Source organism: Watersipora subatra, chromosome 11 (genome assembly GCF_963576615.1).
Source record: "Watersipora subatra chromosome 11, tzWatSuba1.1, whole genome shotgun sequence".
Taxonomy (NCBI): Eukaryota; Metazoa; Bryozoa; class Gymnolaemata; order Cheilostomatida; family Watersiporidae; genus Watersipora; species Watersipora subatra.
Window position 1 is genome coordinate 26,795,019 of NC_088718.1, and position 21,007 is coordinate 26,816,025.

Below are 21,007 nucleotides of genomic sequence, written 5' to 3' on the forward strand. Positions count from 1 at the left end.
GCTGTAAAACGAAATATCCGAGTTCGATTTCTGAGCAAGGCAGTTGTTTCCATTATGCACATAGCAGACAGACACGTATCTTATTATAGTAAAAATTTGTAATAACCAATAGAAAGATATTTATTTACTTTCTTATTTGTATTTTCTCTTTATTCATATAGAGATTGTTACATGCAAGAGTTGTGTGTTCCTGTCTAATATACGGAAATAACCTCTAATATTGTTGACCTGTGTAAAACAATGACAATTTGTGAATAGCTTCACAGGTTAGCAACATCTGTTAGACTAAACTATTAGCCATCGAATTATGTCTAAGGTGTATGTATGTTTTGTGTTATTATTATTATATCTAGTTAATTTTTAACCCATCTATATATATTTCTAAGTGTTGGTGTGTAGGCGCATCCAGCTGTGGCTATTAAAATCTTGGAAATAAAATTCCACAATCTCAAGGACTTGAACTCATGGAGATAGCGACCACAAGTTTAAAAACCAAGTGCTCTACCACTGAGCCATTCAAGCCGTACTCACCTCATAGTACATTGTAATGTTACATTATCTCGCGGATCATAACCACAAAATGCACTAAAGTCATTGTAAGTACCTATAGTTACTAAGGTTGACATAAGTATTATGGTATGTACTATTTTTAATGATGATGATTTTTACCAGGAGGTAATTGCATTAGATATACAATATGCATTAGATACAAAGCTAGCTATATACTAGCTGTGCAACATATATAAAGCTAGCTATATACTAGCTGTGAAACATATATAAAGCTACATACTAGCTGTGCAACATATACAAAGCTAGCTGCATACTAGCTGTGCAACATATACAAAGCTAGCTATATACTAGCTGTGAAACATATATAAAGCTAGCTACATGCTAGCTGTGCAACATATACAAAGCTAGCTACATACTAGCTGTGCAACATATACAAAGCTAGCTACATACTAGCTGTAAAACCATAAACAAAATAATACTTAGTATAACAAATAATTTTTTATTGTAACCGTTGTGAAATAGACTATATTAAGCCATTACTCCCTAATGATTTTACATTTAAACGCCTTTACATTTTTATTTTTCCTTCTAATTTATTTCAATGAAACACTTCTTTCAAATTATGAAAATTTAAACTTACAGTTGTTTAAAAACCTTTACAGTTGTTTTATTTATTTTTATCTTAGTTGTCCTGCACAAAACTTTTTTCTCATGATATGAAGTTTTGAAGTTATAGTTGTTTGACAAAGTTAGAGAACCTCTATAGTTGCTTTTATTTTCTCTCCTAATTTATTTCAACTACACAAAACACTTTTCTCATGATATGTAGTTTGAAAGTTAGAATGGCAAATGTTGTTATATGTTAAATATTAATCAATTTCTGTCCAAAGCCCTTTTAATTACCCAGGCAAGGCCAGGTAGCACAGCTAGTATTATATATAACAGATGATTAATACTCTTTGAAGAATATATTGTGTTTAATTTAATACAGGTCACATCATGTAGCACTAGTACCCTGGTAGTCCGGAGTGCCGTGACCTTATTAGAACCTCATTTAAAATTATTAGAAAGAAAATGAGATTAATTAGTATTGGATTGTTACATCTCTTATCTGTCCATCATGCTTGGATGAATACTGGCATTAACATTTAAGTATGATAATCAATCAGTGCAAATGTTCGATGAACAGGTTATAATTTTATTAATCTAGCAAATCAAAGTCTGATCAAGAAAAACCAAAAGACTCACTCTGAATGGATGTATGTTCTGATGGTAGCCATGATGTCAGCCCTTCCTTGGAAGGTTTTGTTTTTAGCGAGGGCCTGGTAATCATGCTCCGCTATTTCTGTCAGCATGCCGGCGAGTGAGTGTTCTTGTATGGGGTTCTTCTTATCAGCTGCCTGCAAAATAACAAAGCGACCAATGAGAAACTTTTACTGTGTGTCAAACAATAAAAAAATCAAAGGTTTAGCAGGGACCTTTAGATATTTTTGTAAAGTAGGCGAGGTTCACCGCAGATCATTAATAAAAATCAATAATTGAATAATTATTGATTATTATTAATAATCAATAATTTAGAAAGATTATAAAGATGAACAATAAGATTATGCTTAACTGACATTCAGTACAAGAGAGAATGATATACTAATTAGAGAATAAGTCAGTACAAGAAAGAGTGATACACTAATTGGAGAATAAGTCAGTACAAGAGAGAGTGGTATACTAATTGAAGAATAAGTCAGTACAAGAGAGAGTGGTATACTAATTGGAGAATAAGTCAGTACAAGAAAAAGTGATACACTAATTGGAGAATAAGTCAGTACAAGAGAGAGTGGTATACTAATTGGAGAATAAGTCAGTACAAGAGAGAGTGGTATACTAATTGGAGAATAAGTTAGTACAAGAGAGAGTGGTATACTAATGGGAAAATAAGTCAGTACAAGAGAGAGTGATATACTAAATGGAGAATAAGTCAGTACAAGAGAGAGTAGTATACTAATTGGAGAATAAGTCAGTACAAGAGAGAGTAGTATACTAATTGGAGAATAAGTCAGTACAATAGAGAGTAGTATACTAATTGGATAATAAGTCAGTACAAGAGAGAATGGTATACTAATTGAAGAATAAGTCAGTACAAGAGAGAGTGGTACACTAATTAGAGAATAAGTCAGTACAAGAGAGAGTGGTATACTAATTGGACAATAAGTCAGTACAAGAGAGAGTGGTATACTAATTGGAGAATAAGTCAGTTTAAGAGAGAGTAGTATACTAATTGGAGAATAAGTCAGTACAAGAGAGAGTGGTATACTAATTGGAGAATAAGTCAGTACAAGAGAGAGTGGTATACTAATTGAAGAATAAGTCAGTACAAGAGAGAGTGGTACACTAATTGGAGAATAGGTCAGTATAAGAGATAGTAGTATACTAATTGGAGAATAAGTCAGTACAAGAGAGAGTGGTATACTAATTGGAGAATAAGTCAGTACAAAAAAGAGTGATATATTAACTGGAGAATAAGTCAGTACAAGAGAGAGTGGTATAGTAATTGGAACTACTGTTGAATTATAGAATTGGCATACTGAATTGGAACTCACGCCATTGAAATTGCAACTACGTAACCACATGTAAGCATGTAAGCACATGTAACCGCAAAGCTAAGCTGTTCTTATCATTCCCCTCGCTCTTATCATATATTGTATATCCTTTTCGCGATCGCATGCGCCAAACGTGCACTTTTGATTACACGGTGTGCCTTCAGGTTACGATGACCCTGTTATACGATTATTTTGCCTTGCGATGTGGAACACAATGTTTTTCTCGTCCTCCCCATATGGCATTTTTTGCCAAACGATATCAACAAAAATCTTTCTCGGTATTGAAAATTAGCAGTCGGTGTGCTGTGTAAATTGCATTAACAAAGATGCCGATACGCTATTCACCAAACTCCCTCCCATAACGCATGAAAGATATATGATGCTCACTTTTTATCCGTTCAGTGTCATTCATTATTAGTTATGCTAAAAACGAAATTAAAAACAGATAAGTGATAAGGCATTTGCTGATCACAAAGTTGATGTTTAGTAAAATATGTACTAAAACTTCCTTCAAGTATGTGTTTAGTAAGCTAAATTAATTTATGTTAATTTCAATGTTTATGTTTATGTTATACGTCTGTCTCAAAGGTAAGAACCTCCTATGATACATACTGCACGTAGTACATTGTAATATTACATTTTATTGCAGATCTTAACAACTAAATAAACTAAAGTTACTGTAGGTATAACTATAGTTATTGAGGTTAATATATTATTGTGTTGTTAGTTTTTTATATGTACTGTGAGTATACAAAATTTTGATGGTTTTTACCAGGGGATGTTTGCATTTGATAATTACTATGGGTTTCTATACACTTTAGTACAACGTTTTCGCCTTACGATGTCAACACTATAATTTTTCTAAGTTGTACGGCGGGGGTTCACACAAGTATTAATTAAGATTACTTTTTGCGTTTGTAACCTTATAATAATATAAGGTTACATATGAAATTAAAATTATATGAATATAAAGTATGAAGTTAAAAATATGAAATAAAAAATTTGGAATGGTAAATGCTGTATACATTAAATAAAAATATGTTTTCTGTGCTTTTTATTACTCAGGCAAACCCGGGCATTCATCAAGTCTATATATACACCTCAGTGTTTGTTGGTTTTTTGTTAGTTTGTAGATTTGTGCACTTATCATCACATATGTGCATTCAAATGTACAGGTTTGACTCCTATAAAATGGAATATTCTTTACAACACTCTTAGCTGGTTTCGGAGAGCTTGCGTGCTACTATAATTGAATATGAACAAAACTTTTCTCCTTTATTTACAGTTTTCACATTGTTTCTTGATTTATTTCAACTAAAACTATTTTTCTTTCTAACTAATTAAACGCTTGTTTATCTTAAATTATTTTAAAAGCCTTATTAGCCTTCAATTTTTAGTTGACTTTCGTTCATTAGAAACTCCAATCCAGCAAATGCTAGTCATTCACTAAAAACTGTAAAAGCGTTTCCTTTCTTCTTCTGAAAAAAGTAATTAAAACTAATAATGCATGACTATAACAACAAGATTCCGTGTCTGTGTCTAATCTGTGCCACTTCAGAACAAAGGTGCCGAGAAGTTCTGAACGATTTCGCGAGGGAATTACTCTTGAAGTTGTCTGCACCATCTTTATAGAAGACACCTCCTTCAGAGAATAACAAGAAAATTAAAGAACTGAGTGTTACAAAAGTAGCCAAAATGTTTTCTTTCAAGTTACAATGAAAACTGTATAAGACCAATGACATAAAAAGGTTATTGAAAAATTGAGAATTGTACAGGTTGTTTATAGAATATATGCACTAGTCAGCACTTGGTAATAAAATCAAGAAGTAAAACTCAGGTGATTTATGGAGTTATTTATAAAGTTTGGTGAACAAATATTTTCTGTTGGACAGATAACTCCAATTTTGATGATGAAAATTGCTATAGAAATACTCTCTAGTATGAAGTGTTATAAGTTATGCAATTCAAAACAAAACCAGTTTATAAAAACAGCACATAAAGAATGATTTCTAGCCAAAGGCAAGGCTACTCACGCGTCGAATGATGTTTTTTAATCCGTTCTCAAACTTCTCGCCAAATTCTATCAGATATCCCTTGAGACTTTCCATATTTGCACTTTTCATATCATTCCACTCGACATCAGCAAAGGTAAAAGAGTTCTCTGCTCCAAGGTGTTTCTTTGTTGCCGTGATCAGGTCTTTGATCATCTTACTTGTTTCTCTGTTCTCAACTTTTTCATCTGAAGTATACACTTCATTAAAGCTTTATAATCAGATTGAAACTTAAAAAGACATGTGTATAAGGTGAATCAAACCGAATCCAATGCCGTAAGGCTAGGCAGGTTTTACATAGATGGAATGAATATTCATTTTCTATTTTCTTCGCACTCCTAAAAGCAGCAGTAGGTAGGAAAGAAGGTCAAGGCCTCTTCAAGCCTGCTAATGAGATAGATTTGTGCCAATACAAGTGTCTTCTTAAAAGTGTACTAACAGACTTCTTGTCAATTTTGACTAGTAATAGATTTATAAGTAAGTGATTTGAGTTAGCAATTTTCATAAATCGTTTGAATACTAATTAAAACATCTCTTGATTCGCTGATTATTTATGGGAGTGAGTTTGTATTATTAAATCCAACTTTGTCACCATGTGCGTCTGATAGCTCAACTAAACGTCTGATAGCTTGACTAAACGTCTGATAGCTCAACTAAACGTCTAATAGCTTGACTAAACGTCTAATAGCTCAACTAAACGTCTAATAGCTCAAGTAAACGTCTAACAGCTCAAGTAAACGTCTGACAGCTCAAGTAAACGTCTGATAGCTCAAGTAAACGTCTGATAGCTCAAGTAAACGTCTGATAGCTCAAGTAAACGTCTGATAGCTCAAGTAAACGTCTGATAGCTCAAGTAAACGTCTGATAGCTCAAGTAAACGTCTGATAGCTCAAGTAGACGTCTGATAGCTCAAGTAAACGTCTGATAGCTCAAGTAAACGTCTGTTAGCTCAAGTAAACGTCTGTTAGCTCAAGTAAACGTCTGTTAGCTCAAGTAAACGTCTGTTAGCTCAAGTAAACGTCTGTTAGCTCAAGTAAATGTCTGTTAGCTCAAGTAAACGTCTGATAGCTCAAGTAAACGTCTGATAGCTCAAGTAAACGTCTGATAGCTCAAGTAAACGTCTGTTAGCTCAAGTAAATGTCTGTTAGCTCAAGTAAACGTCTGATAGCTCAAGTAAACGTCTGATAGCTCAAATAAACGTCTGATAGCTCAACTAAACATCTGATAGCTCAAGTAAACGTCTGAAAGCTCAAGTAAATGTCTGTTAGCTCAAGTAAACGTCTGATAGCTCAAGTAAACGTCTGATAGCTCAAGTAAACGTCCAATAGCCCAAGTAAACGTCTGATAGCTCAAGTAAACGTCTGATAGCTCAAGTAAACGTCTGATAGCTCAAGTAAACGTCTGTTAGCTCAAGTAAGTGTCTGATAGCTCAAGTAAGTGTCTGATAGCTCGAGTAAGCGTCTGATAGCTCGAGTAAACGTCTGATAGCTCAAGTAAACGTCTGATAGCTCAAGTAAACGTCTGATAGCTCAAGTAAACGTCTGATAGCTGAAGTAAACGTCTGATAGCCCAAGTAAACGTCTGATAGCTCAAGTAAACGTCTGATAGCTCAAGTAAACGTCTGATAGCTCAAGTAAACGTCTGTTAGCTCAAGTAAGTGTCTGATAGCTCAAGTAAGTGTCTGATAGCTCAAGTAAGCATCTGATAGCTCGAGTAAACGTCTGATAGCTCAAGTAAACGTCTGATAGCTCAAGTAAACGTCTGATAGCTCAAGTAAACGTCTGATAGCTCAACTAAACGTCTGATAGCTCAAGTAAACGTCTGATAGCTCAAGTAAACGTCTGATAGCTCAAGTAAACGCCTGATAGCTCAAGTAAACGTCTGATAGCTCGAGTAAACGTCTGATAGCTCAAGTAAACGTCTGATAGCTCGAGTAAACGTCTGATAGTTCAAGTAACGTCTGTTAGCTCAAGTAAACGCCTGATAGCTCAAGTAAACGTCTGATAGCTCAAGTAAACGCCTGATAGCCCAAGTAAACGTCTGATAGCTCAAGTAAACGTCTGATAGCTCAAGTAACGTCTGATAGCTCAACTAAACATCTGATAGCTCAAGTAAACGTCTGATAGCTCGAGTAAACATCTGATGGCTCAAGTAAACGTATGTTAGCTTAAGTAAACGTCTGATTGCTCAAGTAAACGTCTGATAGCTCAAGTAAGTGTCTGATAGCTCAAGTAAGCATCTGATAGCTCGAGTAAACGTCTGATAGCTCAAGTAAACGTCTGATAGCTCAAGTAAACGTCTGATAGCTCAACTAAACGTCTGATAGCTCAACTAAACGTCTGATAGCTCAAGTAAACGTCTGATAGCTCAAGTAAACGTCTGATAGCTCAAGTAAACGCCTGATAGCTCAAGTAAACGTCTGATAGCTCAAGTAAACGTCTGATAGCTCGAGTAAACGTCTGATAGTTCAAGTAACGCCTGATAGCTCAAGTAAACGTCTGATAGCTCAAGTAAACGCCTGATAGCCCAAGTAAACGTCTGATAGCTCAAGTAAACGTCTGATAGCTCAAGTAAACGTCTGATAGCTCAAGTAACGTCTGATAGCTCAACTAAACATCTGATAGCTCAAGTAAACGTCTGATAGCTCGAGTAAACATCTGATGGCTCAAGTAAACGTATGTTAGCTTAAGTAAACGTCTGATTGCTCAAGTAAAGGTCCGATAGCTCAAGTAAACGTCTGATAGCTCAATTAAACGTCTGATAGCTCAAGTAAACGTCCGATAGCTCAAGTAAACGTCTGATAACTCAAGTAAACGTCTGATAACTCAAGTAAACGTCTGATAACTCGAGTAAACGTCTGATAACTCGAGTAAACGTCTGATAGCTCGAGTAAACGTCTGATAGCTCGAGTAAACGTCTGATAGCTCAACTAAACGTCTGATAGCTCAAGTAAACATCTGATAGCTCAAGTAGACGTCCGATAGCTCAAGTAAACGTCTGATAGCTCAAGTAAACGTCTGATAGCTCAAGTAGACATCCGATAGCTCAAGTAAACGTCTGATAGCTCAAGTAAACATCTGATAGCTCAAGTGAACGTCTGATAGCTCAAGTAAACATCTGATAGCTCAAGTAAACGTCTGATAGCCCAAGTAAATGTCTGATAGCTCAAGTAAACGTCTGATAGCTCAAGTAAACGTCTGATAGCTCAAGTAAACGTTTGATAGCTCAACTAAACATCTGATAGCTCAAGTAAACGTCTGATAGCTCGAGTAAACGTCTGATAGCTCAAGTAAACCTCTGATAGCTCAAGTAGACGTCCGATAGCTCAAGTAAACGCTATGCTATGCATATTCACACTTTTTTGGCTGATTTCATTCAAACATCGCATGCATGTGCTCCGCGCCTTCCGCATGAACTTACATACATGTATATAAATCTTAGTTTGTCATCTGTATGTCGTTCAGTTTGACCAGCTATAGTGATTAGTATCTAGCAATGAAAAATCTGTATTGCATAAGATTGGATCTCGGAACGTTCTGTTCACTAAGCGATAACCTAACCCACTAAGCTACACGAGATGCGTTGGATTCACTGAGTGATATGAGTCATTATCTGGGTTGAAATACACATAGCACTCTGCGTTACACGCAGTGTCACTAAGGCTTGCTCTTACAGCTTTTATTAGTAAATTTAGCAATACATATACCAGCTTACTCAAATTAGCCATTGGCAATGTGCCGGGCTAATGGCAAGTAGCCGGCAACTACATTACCTGCCCTGATTATAAGCTGTTTTTAATACTCGTTCAACACCGAGGATTCGGCATATACAAATACATTCGGCAGTACATGCATATAGTTACCTGCATTACCCATACTACTTTTTGTGATATGAATTTTTATCATGAAACCTTTTTGACAACTCACCACCAACTTGTTCCAACTCGACAAACCGGTCTGCTTTGTCATCTTGATAATTGATATTGACAAGGTTTCTGACAAAGCAGAGCGTGTGGTTCCTGGCCTCCTCTTCAGAGAGAGATAGGATACCTTTGTACACCTCCTCTTCTGTCACTGCAGTATACGAGGAATGTGTAATGAGACAAAATGTCATACAACTTGTTCTCTCTGAATTAAAAACATAAAACTGTTTTGGCAACAAAAATTTCAAAAAACAAGTGATAAAAAGAGAAAAACCCAATAGCAATGTACGATCAACTCTACATAAGAATATTTCTGTCGCAATCAACTAGTTACTGTAACAATAGTTATAGCACTAGTTACTAACCTGACCAAAAATACTTCTTGGCTTGTTTTTCATCCATAAGCTTGTCATCGACAGCCTTCTGTACCCCCTTCCTCAAATATGCATGAAGTTTTGGGCTAATCTCATCGCTGAACTGTTTTTCTTGGACAACTGGGCATCTCTCATTCAAAGGCTGTGAAAGAAGACAACTACTTGTTTGTTACGTTATACTAACTCCTTCATTACTTATATAGCTTTAAATAGAAGTTATTATTTTAGAAACCCTCCAACCCATCAACTAGTAATGCTATAAATAACCTTCTGCCATGTCAAGGACTGCTTTGAATGAAAACCTGCTAAAAGATGAAAGAGTCATTCACTTCAAATTTTAAGGTTTCATTCGTTGTTTGAGGTGATCTGACTACCAGGTTGTTAAGATTGAAAATAATAAAAACTTGATCACAATTGAATTGCTTAGACGAAAAATGATGTCATGATGAGAGTTACAAACAGGAAGTGCTATGACTGACTTTGTTTTTAGACAGGTAATTGTCTTCAAAATGTTTCAACTGGGATCAAGTTTTGTGAATTTTAATCTTGAAACATCCTGACAGTCAGATCACCTCAAATATCAAAAACAATCACAAATGACACAAAAATCTGAACTCTCTTATAAAACATTATAAAGTTTAATGTGAGTGACCCTCCAAGTCAAATCTTGGTCATGTGACTCTCAGGCTAAACATTTCTCTCAATTCAGAGAGTAATTTGTATTCCAATTGGTAACCATGAAAAATTAGCTTTATATCTCACCGTAAGTATCATAGTTGCAGGTATTCCGTTGTCATCCCGCTGGTACCAGTTCTTAAGGAGGTCAAGTCCTTCTCCCCCAAGGCTTTCTAAAGCGCTTACAATGATCTCCCAGTCATGAAGACTTATCTCAGACTGGAGAGGTCGATTCCCATACCTCTGACCCAGCAGGCACTGTTACAGTAGCCAAATAAAATCATGTTAGCGAACTAAACATCAGATGTTGCAGAGAAATGCACAAACTTGTCCCTTAGCACAATCAACCATGTTAGTGCATACACTATCTGTGTACATATACAGAAGCTACACAGATAGTAAAATAATAGATAATAATTTTTACTATAATAAGAGCAGTGTTTGTCTGTCTGTCTCTCCGAAGCCACATTAAGAAAGAAAAAGTCTGAAACCACACTAAAAGCTAGCCTCATTCGCTAAACTTTCATGCTTTGAATCGGTTTGAAGTTGCTTCCACTCTGAATCATAGAAACAGTAAAATCCAAACGCATTCGATGCCATTTTACTTTGCTAAAGTTGTGCGAAGGCATCCGCTGTGAGTGAAAAATTCGAGACCATTTACATCATTGTGAGACTGCTACTCTACTAGCTCTCCCCAATGGAGGCAGAAGAATTTTAGCATCGCGATAAGATATCCTAGTTTAGTGCAACTAGTTGTCTAGTTACTAAAAAACATGAACTAAAAAGTGGCATTGACCCAAAAATTGAGCCTACTTTAACAAGTTTTGTTTTGAAAGACACATCATGAATCTTGGAAGATCTATACAGTGCAACTCCAAATTGTTGAAACGATAGGGTGTAAATTCGTTGGCAGCGGGCAACTTTGAATCTATTCAGACCATGGAAACACAGTGTTTATGAGCTGAGACAATAATGATAGCATTGTTTCAAATCTACGCAATGGTACTAAAGGAATATAACTTATAACATATGTAGCAATGATGTCTTCAATACCAAAAGCTTGAGAACCAGCTATCTGACTGTTCTGCTGACATAAATGAACCCTACTGAGATGTGAAGTGGAAGCAGTTATATGCAGTTGATTTCGTGATGAGGGGAACCATGGCTACATTTACTATCATTAATATAAAGCTTTAGCAAGCTTAGTACATAGCCTTAGCTCTTCATAAGGATGTCACAACTACTTTCTGTTACATCATTTTTGTTGTTAAAATTTTACAAACTTTTTTTTAAATGCATCACTAAAAATGAATCCATTTAACTTTTATATATTGCACTCTTAATCTTCAGAAATTTATAGTACGGTATATATACATGTATTACTAGGTGAATGCCCAGCATTGCCCTGGAAATAAAAAAAAATTTGGACAGAAAATTGATTGTTTTTGAACATACAACATTTACCAGTCTAACTTTTAAACTTCATATCATGGGAAAAGTGTTTTTTGTGCAGTTCAAATGAATCAAGAGAAGAAACAAAAACTTTAAAGGTTTTCAAACTTTTTCGAAACACTGTAACTTTCAAATGTCATATAATGAAAGAAGTGTTCTGTTAAAATAAAATAGGAAAAAAAATAAAACTGCAACAGTGTTTAAATGTAAATGTGAAATCAATAGCAAATAATGGCTAAATATAATCTGTTTTACTACAATTACAATGAAAAACCATTTGGTATATGATTATATGACTCTAGTTCGTTTCAGTGTTGGCATCATAATACAAAAATATCTTATAGACATATAGATTGGTATAGAAACACATAGTAATTACCTTATGCAATCACTGCCTGGTAAAAATCATCTTTATTAAAAATAGTAACAAAACAAAATGTTAACCTCGGTAACATATTGTATGTTACTAAGGTTAACAATATGTTAACCTCGGTAACATATTGTATGTTACTAAGGTTAACAATATGTTAACCTCAGTAACATATTGTATGTTACTAAGGTTAACAATATGCTAACATATTGGTTTTATAATATATATATACATGTATATATATATAATCTATATATATATAAATATAGATTATATATATATACATGTATATATATATATATATATATATATACATGTATATATATATATAAATATATATATATATTTATATATATATATATATATATATAATCTATATATATATATTTATATATATATATAATCTATATATATAATCTATATATATATAATCTATATATATAATCTATATATATATATATATATATATATATACATGTATATACATGTATATATATATCTATATATATACATGTAATATATATATATAGATATATATATATATATATATATATACATGCATATATATATATAATCTATATTTATATATATATAGATTATATATATATATACATGTATATATATATATATATACATGTATATATATATATATAATCTATATTTATATATATATAGATTATATATATATACATGTATATATATATATATATATATATATATACATGTATATATATATATAATCTATATTTATAATATATATATATAATCAGACTTTGTCATTGCGCAAGTTCGTCAGTTAGTCTGTGGAAATATGACTAATGAAAATGACTAAAGTGGAAATGCTATTTCTGACCCAATTTTGCCAAATGTCACTCGCATATGCCCTGTGATTTCCACCAGGTCATTAAAAGTATTTAGTTTTAAAACTCTTCTGGTTTTTGAGAACCAGCTTCTTAAACATCCACCTGCTATCGGATTGAACATGAAAGAAATCTCAGGCATCACCATGATCACTGCTAGTATATATAATATAATATTTCAGGTAATGTATCACTTTAAATAGCTAATTATATAGGTTCAAACATTTCACATTACTTCACAATTTTCTTAAAAAGAAATATTACAGAACCTTTTGTCTCTTCTTTGACTCTCCTTGTGCTGCTTTTGTTGTATTATGGGATTTGTTAGGCTCAGGCTATATTGGTGTCTGAGCTCAAGGCAGTACAGGTGGTCTTGGTAATTACAGTGATTGCATAAAGCTGGATAAAGCTAGTGGGTAAAGCTAGTAGATTAGGTAGTATAAGGCAGTATATAAGGATGTGTAATGAACAGCGGACGCTCTTCTTCTTGGTCTTCTTCTGTTCAATCTCATGTAAGTGTTATATTTATACAACAGAAAACACATGCAGACATAGATCTACACAATTTTGTAAAATTCACCACTTCTGTTTACTCGAGCTTTATTTGCAACTCACCACAAAGTTTGGTCCAAGGGACAATTCCTGGCATGATCTGAGTTCATCCATGCAAGTCTTAGATCCAGAGTGGTCTTGTCGAGCTTCATCTCGCACCCCCCACCTCATGTCAACAACCTGGTAAAAAACATTTATAAAGATATGAAAGGGTATTAATAAAACGTTTAATCCTTAGCGATCTCTACTACAATAGAAGTCCTGTCTGTTTGTCCAAAGTCACGGTTGCAGGTTAGAAAAAAGATTGCATCATTCGGGATTCAAACTCATGACCTTCTGCTCAGCACAGGGCATGATACCCTTTGGAATAATTGTTCACACTTCCTTATTTGAGAATAGTTGTCCACCTGCTTATTTTCTGCGCTTTATCGGCACATCTGACAGTCTCTCATAGTACACTAGACTGCCAAAGTACAAGGTACCTATAAACTTTGCTGACATACCCACATACCTACAAATTATATACAAATTTTAATAAATAATTAGAATCCAAAGAAACTGAGGAGCAAGCTAGTTTAGCAATCACCATATAGAGTAGACAACTCCTAAAGCAGATGCTTACCATTGCACTAAGCAGTAGTAATTCGTATTACAAATTATCTAACTCTGTGACACTTGAAGTAAAATCTAAGAACTAAGATCTAAAACTAGGCCAAGCAGGAACTGATGCTTGGTTATAGTAACTTAGGCACCTCCAATTTAACTATACTTCTGTCACTGTCAGCGTAAAAGCCATTAATAAAGATTCATTATCACACAGCCGATAGCAGACTGTGGATATACCAGCGCAACTCCAACAAGAGCCGATAAATCAGACTCTATATAACAGCCGATAGCAGACTGTATATATACCAGCGCAACTCCAACAAGAGCCGATAAATGCAGACTCTATATAACAGCCGATAGCAGACGGTATATATACTAGCACACCTTTTAAGCCAAGCTGTCTATGTAAGTTACAAAAGAAATGTGTGTACTTGAATATATTTATTGTGATATTATAGTATGCCTCACCACAGTAGCCAAGTCTCGACTGCCCTTCCAATGCAAGGACAACTGTTTATATAAGCGAGCAGAAGCAAACACAACATATGATTGGTGGTTACAAGTAGTTGAAATTTGTAGGTCAAAACGGCAGTAACTTTTTAAAAGAACAAACGTTATTTACCAGTAAATACATGATATAAAGATGTGCTACATTTTTGTAATGCCTTAGTCAATATGAAAAAAGAGTTAGTAATAAAAGAAACAATCAACAAATATTCTTTTTCTACTTTCGGGTAGTTTTCTACTTGTGAGTCCAAAGAAGCGGGTGCCTTATAATTCCTTTAGCGGGTGCATTTTAGCTTGCATTCATTCTGTTCTTCGTTAGCCATTGGAATTTGAATTCTTTAGTTAGATAAATAAGCCCTGATTGACTCGCTAGTGTAGTTTTAGCCTTTGCTTCCATCCTTTCTTCAACCCTTTTCAGTGCCACCAACATTTAATGAGGAGTTGTCCTTTCGCTTTAGTAAATTAGCAAATTTACTACACACTGTATACTGAGGTATGAATTAGAGACTATAGCGTATCTCAATTTACTGATATCTTCATATTCCATTTGACCAATGAAGAGAGACGGAGCTCTGACTGACACCCGAGTATAAATGATGTGCTAATCACAAGTGGAATGGCTAACTCTGGCAGGATACTTTAGTCAAATGAACTTATATAGTGAACAGATATTAGCATGACAAAGCAAACTGTAGCTGAACTGACCAGAAATGCTGAAGATGTTCTAGCCAAAAATGTTTCATTCATAAAAACTCCATTTTAGATTCTCATTTACAAGCTCAACAAGTGAAACAGTGATACCTGAAACTCAAGGCTGTATTCATTCTGACAGAAGCGCTGGAGACGGGGATAGATCTCAGTGAGGAGATAGTTTCTCTCAACATACATATCTGAAGTAATAAACAGATAGCCTTGGAGTCACTGAGTCATTAATAAATATGGCAAGGAAATGCTTAGTTGAGAAAAAGCAAAGTCTGTTCAACATATTAATTGTAAGATAAGATAGCTAATGATTAAAAGACACAAATACTTGAGAAATACTGGAGCTGTCAACTGATTATAAGTAATGGCACTAGTTACTCTCACTACCAGGATAGTTTATAGGATGGTGAATAGTCTGTTGGACAGCTGCAGACAAAGTACTAAAGAGACAGAGTTATAAACTAGACTGAGTTTTAGACAGTAGTTGATGTGTTATACAATTGAGTGGACAAAGTGTTACGTAGGACACAGAGTGATAGAAAATAGAGACAATGTTAGACACTAAACAGAGTGTTGGACAGTAGAGAATGTACTAGACAGTAGACAGAGTGTTGAACAATAGACAGAGTGTTAGACAGTAGACTGAGTGACATACAATAGACAGAGCGATAGACAGAGTCATATACAATGGACAGGGTGATATACAGTAGACTGAGTGATATACAATGGACAGGGTGTTAGAAAGTAGACTGAGTGATATACAATAGACAGAGCCATCGACAGTAGACAGAGTCATATACAATGGACAGGGTGATATACAATAGACAGAGTGATAGACAGTAGACAGAGGATCTAACAGTAGTTAGAATGTTAGACAGAGTAATATACAATGAACAGAGTGAAAGACAGTAGACAGTGATATACAATAGACAGAGTGTTAGACAGTAGACTGAGTGATATAAAATAGACAGAGAGATAGACAGTAGACTGAGTGATATAAAATAGACAGAGTGTTAGACAATAATCAGAGAGATAGCAAGTAGACACAAATACGTAATACAGAGTGTTACGTATCGGTGATAGAAAACGGACAGCATTCATGAGTTTGAACTAACCTGTGAATGTAGAGCTAAGAAAAATCTTGACCACTTTATTAGCAGGTGGGGGTAGGTACTTGAGGCGCCCGCTAAATACATAATGAGGAAGTTCCTGATCTGTAGGCTTCCACTCCGGCGCTGGTGTACGCTCTGCCCAAAAGATCGACTCTACTTCTATGGGATCTGTAGATCGGTATAACAGCAGCTTATTGACAGAGGTGAACTACTAATCATAAACTTAGAGATGGTGAAACACATTACATGCAGTTATCATTGTAGTGTACGACACAAGTTGTCAGCACTGTGGCAAAAGTCAGCTGAGCGATAGCCAAGACCAGCCAGCTGAACTAACCAAGACTGACCTAACGGACACGCCCTCCGAGTGCGTCAGCCAGTCGAATATGAAGGAGATGAGAGAGATGGGAGAAGGCAGGGCCTATCATAAGACAGTTATTTACATGTATGTAAAAGTGCAGTCCTCCCATAATAGAGACACAGAATGAGATGCCTGTCACTCATTTAATATGCCGTACAAATACATTTTTGTAAAAATATATTACACAAAGCTACGACCACTCGTTACTGCGAAACTGCAGAGTTGATGGTGATAAGCAAAGTGACATTATATATATTAAGTAAAGACATTATAAAGCTTGGAATAATGAGAAGTAAATGTTTCAGTTTAATTAATCCAGATATTTCATAAACAGAAAGACAGCACTAATGTTTTACTTTCAATTTATGCAGTCATCTGATCAATGGTGTTGATATATATTTCCCTGTATCAACCATTCCGACAGCAGACAAGAATATTCCTCTTACAGAAATCTATACTAAGACTTGAGTAGTACCGATCATGGATTTCAGCTCACCGTACTTCCATCAATCATATTACAAAATCTTTTAGCATATTGTCTTTTCCCAAACTTGGTCGTTTCTATATTTTTCACAGTTTTTAAAATCCTGAGTAAACTATGCTAAGAATATTTGTCCTTCCATACATACTGTAGTTTCTATTCCGTGACACCAACATACTACATCCACCACTGTATGTTTCAGCTTACAAATTTTCCGTTTCTATAACCTTCAATTCACTATCCTGACTTCTCTGCAATACTATTAGATTATCAACTTCTAAAACACTTTTTGTTCAGCTCACTCAATAATTCCTGATTTCTGTCTTTTCATGTTTGTTTTGGGATGCAATGAGAAACATCATTTTGTTGATGATCACAAGAGCCAATAGAAAGCTATACATACACACGGCTACAAAGAATTAGCAAGGAAGCAAAAGTTAGCGAACAGCGCGCTGTAGAGAAATAACAGCTCAATGCATGGAGCAAGCAGTAATAATATTATTAATATTTGTGCAAACAAAACATGACTTCAACTTTGTCTATTAATTTCCATTTTATTGTGCTGTTTGCAGACTTTCTAAAACCCTGAAACCCGAAGAGCAGAGCACAGCATTATGAAAAAATGTACAAAATATACCTACAAACCATCATAGTTATCTCCTACACATCCAATGGGTATCTACAGCCATATGTCATAAGTGGTTGGGTTCATTAGTATATGAGCGCTGTCTATCGAACCAACCAAGTGGTAATGAAAAGAAAAATTAGGATTATCTAGAATATATTTTGAGATGATTCAGAGGGTTGTTTTTCTCCTTGATCCACTCCTGGGTGAACTTAGCAGCATAGTTTTACTTTGAGCTTTCCACATTTTCCGTTTAGGTGGGATTACAAAAATTTGGTCAATCGATTTGAGCATGATACATTGTTAGTTCAATTTTGAAGTTATGATTGGACTCTTAGCTCTTGAGATCACCAAAATACCAAAAGCACTTCTAAACGACCAAAAAATGAAAAATGGCTGCTAAGAGAACATCAGTTTCTAGTGACTCACTGATCGAAATTCTTGGTAACGAAAAATCAAATCAGACAGCGCTAGAAAACTAAAAAGCTTTGTTTCCTCAGCAACAAGAGTTGGCATGCGTATTACACTAAAACTATTGGTTTTCTATCCGTAACAAATATACACTCTCTGTTCGACTCAGTGTACTGCAGCCATTATGTTTCTTCAGTTACCTCCAAAACATCACTTCTTTGAAAAGGTGTAAAAAAAGACTATTTTCTGTATATGATGTCTGTTTGTGTTCATTGTTTTCTACAAGTTTATCGCATTAATATGATATACAGTTCAGAAGGAATTGTGCTATTCTTTCAAGTGTTTCACAATCAATGGAAAGTTGCTAATACAGTCTAGGACAATGGGACCTGCTGGTATGTACATGGTTAGATGTTAAGGTGATATAGTCTTGCCACTTGTGGTTGTACAACTGCAGGTTGTACTATCACAAATGGCAATGCATTCGTAAAAAACAGCATCACTTTTAGGATGCATACAGGTTTGTAAACACAGAGATACCTGCATGATATTTGCATTGCTATTACATATCTCTGGAAACAGAAAAGGTCTCAAATGGTGCAGATCGAGCATCTGTAGAGACTACCCTAACCGACAGAAATAAAAAGTTGGACAATACAGCTAGGAGTTTGGTGACAGCTTGTTATTTCTCCACCGATGTAAATTGCTGTTTCATTATGAGACTACTGAATGCCCGGCTTTGCCCGAGTAATAAAAAAGTCTTTGAACAGAAAATTTATTTGTATTCAACATATAACAACATTTGCTATTCTAACTTTCAAACTTCATATCATGAGAAAAGTGTGTTGTGCAGTTTAAACAAATCAGGAGCAAAAATTAAACAACTAAATGTTTTCTAACTTTGTCAAAAAATTGGAACTTTCAAACTTGATATCATGGTGAAAATGTTTTGTGCAGGTTAAATAAATTAAGAAACAAAATAAAACAGCTATAAAAGGGTTTAAATGTAAATGTAAAATGATTAGCAAGTGATAGTTAAATTAAGTCTGTTTTGCTACGATTACGATAAAAGACAATTCAGTAACGATACAATTAATACAAACTGAAAAGAAAAAATAAAAATCCTGAATATGTTGAATTAATAATAACAATTATTGCATAGAAGTGTAGGTAAAAAAAGGTTACTGCTCCACCAGATGCGATCCATCATAAATTTGAATATGACGATACTGGTACCTCCCGATACTGGTACAAATGTGAAAATGATATATCAGACTGTCTTTGTCTGGTACTTTGTCTGACTGAATGGAGAGAAAATGTATAGGCTATTCCTACTCGAGATAATACAATTGTCCCCGTGAAAAGTATTAGCCTTTACCAATTCAGCAATCGAACCTTACGAAGAACCGGAAATAGAAGCGTAACAGCACATTTGAAATTGGAAATAGAAACATCACATTTAAAAATTAGAAAAATAGGTAACAGTAGCAAAAATAAGTTTTTAAACAATTTCAAAAAATCACGAATGTAAAAGGTAATATTAGTTATTAATCAAAACTGCACATTTAGCGTCCGCATTTAACTCAGTGGTTAAATGCATAGTTTGGAGTTCGCGGTTACAATCTCTGTGAGTTTAAATCCAGCATGCAGCGAGCTTTTCATTGTAAGATTTTAATAGCTATAACTGAACAGGCAGACATTCAAACTGACAATGACAAACTGAGATTTATACATAAAAGAAATATACATATACATATATATAGTAATTAAAAGCAGGTGCAAAAGCATATAAAAAGAGAACTCTACACTAAAAACCTAAAAGATAATTAGTGGAGTATGAAATATTTGAAAAAAATATTAAGAAGAAAGTAAACTTTTAGTCATTGCGTTACAAATTTGTTTCGTTCGATGCACTCATCAGAAGCGGTTGTACTAAAATTTAGTACAACCGCGTCTGATGAGTGCATCGCACGAAACCAATTTGTAGCGCAATGACTAAAAGTTTACGTTCTTCTTAATATTTTTTCAAATATATATATATAGATATTTAACAATTGTATATTTGCCTATTATACTCGAATGGTGTGGTTCATTACACAAAGTGGATTGATTTGTTCAAGTCGTGTTATGCTAGCGCAACTGTAAATGGTTATTGAACGGCTTTTGTTATGAAATTTAAGCCTGTTAATAAGCTTCTACATAACAGTAAGCTATTTATTACCAACTCTATTTCAACATCATTATGTCAAGTTGTTCATAAATTTAAAAGGATCATTCTTAAAACCTGTGTTGGACTTTTGCTTGGCTACGTGCTATCTTTGCAAAAATGTACAGCTATATTCCAACATCTTCCTAGATCATGGAAATTAAATGTATCCCAATCATGTCTATGTTTGTTTACGCATTACAAATTAAAGATTGCCTGATGAAAAATGGATATTTACTTTGATCCTAAATGTTTACGACTGCCATAGCCTAGTAAACTACAATGTCCGACCTGCAAACGACGGGTTAGGGTTCAATTCTCAAGAAGGCCACTGGTGGTGACAGAAATAACATTCAACCTTAAATTGCTTTCTGCAACTGAGCATTTTTCCAGTCATTGAGGTTCCCTTACCACTGACTTGACTCAGACATGTCCAGCCAAGATCACAGAGTCATGGTTGATGCAAAACTACTTGTGAAAACAGGCACAACATCTACCTGACATAGATTAAGCATACATCACATTCAATCCTCGAAGGAATGCTCACACAGTTCATCACTAAATTATAAACTTTAGAATATCAATGTTCTCAAAGCTTATAAATTTTTCCAAAATAGGTATACACTCTGACTGCTG

General features: G+C 34.6%; 1 protein-coding gene across 1 annotated transcript in view; it reads right to left on the reverse strand.

The window, feature by feature from the left end:
- Positions 1 to 21,007, reverse strand: part of LOC137407924 (uncharacterized) — a 92,966-nt gene that overhangs the window by 71,339 nt on the left and 620 nt on the right. The window contains exons 2-9 of the mRNA XM_068094308.1: positions 16,291 to 16,455; positions 15,275 to 15,363; positions 13,424 to 13,540; positions 10,214 to 10,384; positions 9,443 to 9,593; positions 9,085 to 9,228; positions 5,138 to 5,343; positions 1,759 to 1,910 (exon numbers count right to left, since the gene is read on the reverse strand). Of these exons, the coding sequence (XP_067950409.1) occupies positions 1,759 to 1,910; positions 5,138 to 5,343; positions 9,085 to 9,228; positions 9,443 to 9,593; positions 10,214 to 10,384; positions 13,424 to 13,540; positions 15,275 to 15,363; positions 16,291 to 16,455 (1,195 nt within the window). The remainder of the gene's footprint in view (positions 1 to 1,758; positions 1,911 to 5,137; positions 5,344 to 9,084; positions 9,229 to 9,442; positions 9,594 to 10,213; positions 10,385 to 13,423; positions 13,541 to 15,274; positions 15,364 to 16,290; positions 16,456 to 21,007) is intronic.